This window comes from Loa loa (assembly GCF_000183805.2).
Source record: "Loa loa unplaced genomic scaffold supercont3.668, whole genome shotgun sequence".
In the NCBI taxonomy this organism is placed as follows: Eukaryota; Metazoa; Nematoda; class Chromadorea; order Rhabditida; family Onchocercidae; genus Loa; species Loa loa.
This window is the reverse complement of record NW_018108848.1, coordinates 10480-14863: the sequence shown is the minus strand read 5'-3', so window position 1 is coordinate 14863 and position 4384 is coordinate 10480. Positions and strand designations below refer to the sequence as shown.

The 4384-nt window shown below is 34.3% G+C and overlaps 1 protein-coding gene across 1 annotated transcript; it reads right to left on the bottom strand.

Annotated features, from left to right (window-relative positions):
• Positions 1-2571: 2571 nt before the first annotated feature.
• Positions 2572-3033, bottom strand: LOAG_13021 (hypothetical protein; the record flags this gene model as incomplete). The annotated part of the gene is made up of 1 exon (XM_003148532.1): positions 2572-3033. One exon carries the CDS (start codon positions 3031-3033, stop codon positions 2572-2574), a length of 462 nt encoding a protein of 153 aa, XP_003148580.1.
• Positions 3034-4384: the final 1351 nt, after the last annotated feature.

Genomic DNA, 4384 nt, shown 5'->3' with positions numbered 1-4384 from the left:
GCTGTGATACAGAACATAGGTAAAACTGATGCAAAATGCGATACAAGAGAATGATGGTTTGTTAAATACAGGGCTAAATATTCAAGTAGATGCGTGGTCGCAACGCGGCAAATTTGAAACCGTCGTGGCCTATGATGATTTCGCTTATAAACATCTTTTTAGGGTTATCTTTTTGCATATAAAACATGGCAAATAAGGGCAAATTAAAAATATTTTTTAACTAATCTAAAATAAAAAGACGAGATATAAGGTTAAGGGAATTGAGGGAAGGTCAAGGTTGACATTACTCTTATAAACCGCTACCATGGAAATGGATCAGTGTGGAAGAAATAACCGAAGTTCAAAGTAAATCTCAGTACCATACTTTGAACAAATGCATTCCTAAAATCACAATCATATTAACAAAATCACAATGATAATTTTTATCTCACAACTTATGTGCAAGTTGCAAATCCCACAAATGAACCCATCCATCCTACCCATAAATAGAATTTGCAGTTTGAATAATATGCATCATACATAAATGAAATTATTTTAACAGGCGGGAAAAGCATGCAAGGCGTCGAGAAATGGTCTGCAAGCATTTAACTGAAAGCAGCAATCAGTGACATCTTCCTCAACAAACTTCTTTTGTACATATAAATTCACGCCTTATTACTGCCAGGGATTGTGTGCATCCATGACCATGTGCTTTGTACAATGCCCCATACTTCCAAGAATCCTCAAAAACCTAGAATTTATCCTTTGAAAGTAGTATAGTTTTGATAGTTTTATACTTTGAAAAGAAATACAAATTCTTTAATTACAAAACCTTGCACCTAAATACAATCGAATTCTCATCAAAATGGATTGAGATTGAGAACTCTCAGGAATTGTTCGCAGATGCAACAATGCCCGTCATCAGTTCGATTCATAATTAATAAAAATTTTTTTGTTTGACTACAACCGCAATGATGGCATCATCTCATACATTTGTAATAAACCTCAAACTCTTCGTAGAATATTTAGAAAAACTTTATTTCAAACCCACAACCTCAACACCCACTCTCATATATCCGAGTAATAAGCACCTTTCTTTAGTAAGCAGCTTTACCAAAACACTTTAATCACATAACTTAGCCCACCGAACCCATCACAAGTGGAATGAAAAAATGAATTTGTAACAATGTTTAGCAAAACACAATCCCAGTGACATTCATTGGATGTCACTTCTGACCTGACCACATTATAATGTGAAGTACCCTTTATGCCACAATGCATTTCTCCTCTTCAACTCACGAAACTACATCATGCGCTAAACTGGACAAACAAACGTCCCTATACCCTACCACAATGAATTCCGATAATAATCCAAGTTATGATCGATTCGGTAACCTCGACAAGAACTCATGAAGTTGTTAGTAAATAAATATTGTGTTCCAAGATGATCACTTTGGATATTCAGCGCGAAAAGTTTTCCTTATGCGATTCATCACTTCCGTCATATACAGATACCGATTTTTTTCTTTTTCTCCCTTATAATTTAATGGAAAATTTGTTTGATAGAAATTTTTTTGTTATATGTTTTTTCTTTTTTTTTGAAACATAGTTACATTTTGTAATTTAAATTTGAATAATTAAAAAAATCATTCCAATATTATTGTTAATTTCATTTTCAACAAATTGATAACATTTGATCTTGTTTTTTCTTCTCTCTCTTTCGATCTATAAAGTTTAAAAACAAAGGGAACAAATTGCTATTAAAAGTATTTTCAATAGTAATGACTGACAAGATTACCAAATTATTTCTGCTATTTTCCTTCAATGATATTTCAGAGGTTTTTTTTTCATAAATATTTTGGTATCATTTTGGTAATTATTGTTATTTTCAGCGCGTTATGATTAACAAAAAAAAATTACTGTATAATTAAACGGATTTTATTGATTGTTGTAAACTGATGATTATTTATTGAACATAAAGCAATGTTATACAATATATATGTTAAATTTAATTAATTATTTGATTACATTGCTATTTTCAAGTTATTCACTCAGATTTGATCCGAAATTGATGAAATTATTAGCCAACCGATGATTATACTGTGCTTATACTGTAGAATTTGCTGTTATTATTATCACTATTATTATTGCTAAACAAAGAAAAAAAAGAAATCCATGTTGGAATCGTTATTTTTTAAAATTTAAGCAGAGAAGGGGGCGAATCTATAAATCAACAATATGTTTAGCATAGGAATTGCGACTATGATTTGATTTTGATTATCGAAAATGGAGAGGGAGTTGAGGATGAACGTTGGAAATTGGCGATGATCAAATTAGGGGTAATTAATCATTGCTTCCAATTGTTTTTCTTATTATACGGAAAAGTTTTTGCCGGAAGAATATTATTTTCGTTCAATATTTGGAATATTAAACTTGGAAACAATTTCAAATAATAAATTTTGATCAGTTCCCATTCGCAGCTAGACCGATTGCGAAATATTGTCTTTTTCTGATTTTAAGCAATTTTCCGATCGGAATGTGACTTGTCACGAATCCAGCAGCCTTTGACAATCATCTAAATGGGTTTTACAGCTAGATTGATCCATCACCTGCTTTTGATTTCTCGAAGTTTCCGTTGATGTTTGCTGCATGCTTCTTGCTGGGCAAGATGAGTGATTGAGGTGTGCTCGATGAGCAGTTCTCTTTATCCTTTTCCATGGGGTCAATTTGTACAGTTAGAGCATACGTGCTGAAGAGAACAACTTGTTGCTTATTATGTATTGAAAGGTACAGAGTAATAATACGGTCGCAATGACCTGTCAGTAAATTTCCCGGTTTGGATGCAATGTAATTCCCAACCAATGAAGCCAACACCCGAAAAGTGACTCCCATCTTTGGGTTTTCCTGACTAGTAGAATGTGTAACCGACACAATATCTATTAGGGTATCACCCACCCTCCACTGAGACCAGCAATGTCGATGTTGAGTCGTGGTAGTTCGTGAACAATTAAACCAGTGACGCTCAGGACATCCACTGTTCGCATTATCAAGCATGATTCTGATATTTCAGCACGCGACTGTCAATCTGTGTCCTTTGGAAGCAGGTGTACATACATCTCTTTTCACCTTTGTTCAATCTCGTCAGAAGATGCCCGTTAGCCGCGGTAAGCCAATAGGGCGGAGACGGAAATGAGCTTCGGTTAGGCCACCTTTTTAAGGCCCCTTTCATATGGAACAAGCAGTGCTCTTCATGGAAAATGCTGCTTAGTCGCTTAAGATGCTGTGAACAAGACTGACATTTCCAGGGTCAATCTCAAGCGACCAATGTCTTGAACCGCCTAAAACGGCTTTCACTCTATCCTATCATCAAAACTAGTAGAAAAAATCGCCTTTAAAACGTATGCATTCTTCTTTTTCAAATAGTTGTAACATCAAAAAAATTTCACGATTTTTTTTTTGGATTTCCTTGCACGGATTTCTATTTACCAGGAGATGTAATTAGCAGTAACAATTTATATGATTTCTGCTATTAGACTTATCATATTTTTTAACGGTGTTCAACATTGCACATAAATAAGCAAATATAAAATGTGCGAGACTATTCAACTTTCTAAATAACCTTCAAGATGTGTAAGTAGATTTAAGAAGCAAATATTACTTTCAGTGTAATTACTCTAATTAATCAACTACTATTGCAGGATTTGCAAATTAAATACTTTTTTCAGAATTGGCAAGAAATTACTCGGATCAATATGCGTTTCATCTGTTTCTTCTTCCTCTTCCGACTGTATAACACTCAGAAAATGGTAAATTCATTTAAAGTAGAAGTAGAGCTGAAATATATAGAAATTCTAGCACAGCTTAGGGTTAATAACTTTATATAATTTGAGGAACCAGAAACAGAACCGCTGGATTTATCAATGTCAAAAGTGTGCGGTGGAAGGATTGAACTGTCGTGGATTTCTGTTGAAGTAATTTGCAGTCAGTCAATTGTTGGAACAAGCAGGGGGATTTTACACGTTGGTTATCGAGAAGAAGAATCGGAGGTCCCTTGGAGTATTAGCGGCACCATTTTGATGTGGATGATGTGTGTGTGTGTGTGTGTGTGTGTGTATCGTAACGTTGTGGACAAAGAGGGAGAGTTAAATTCTTTACTTGTAAATGGTAAGGGTCACAAAAATGATACGATACTGCTGATAATGATGAAAGGAAAAGGAATCAACCAAACTGCTTGAGCGTAATGAAAAACTGGTCATCAAAAGCTCCTCGGACAACACTCAATACAGCTTATATAAGGAAAAAAGTGGGAGTGGTTTTGCTCCAAATATTTCAACAAATGTGATTTAAAACAAAGATCTAAGACATGAGTGATGATTGCATGGATAGATAATTTTTTATACTTTGG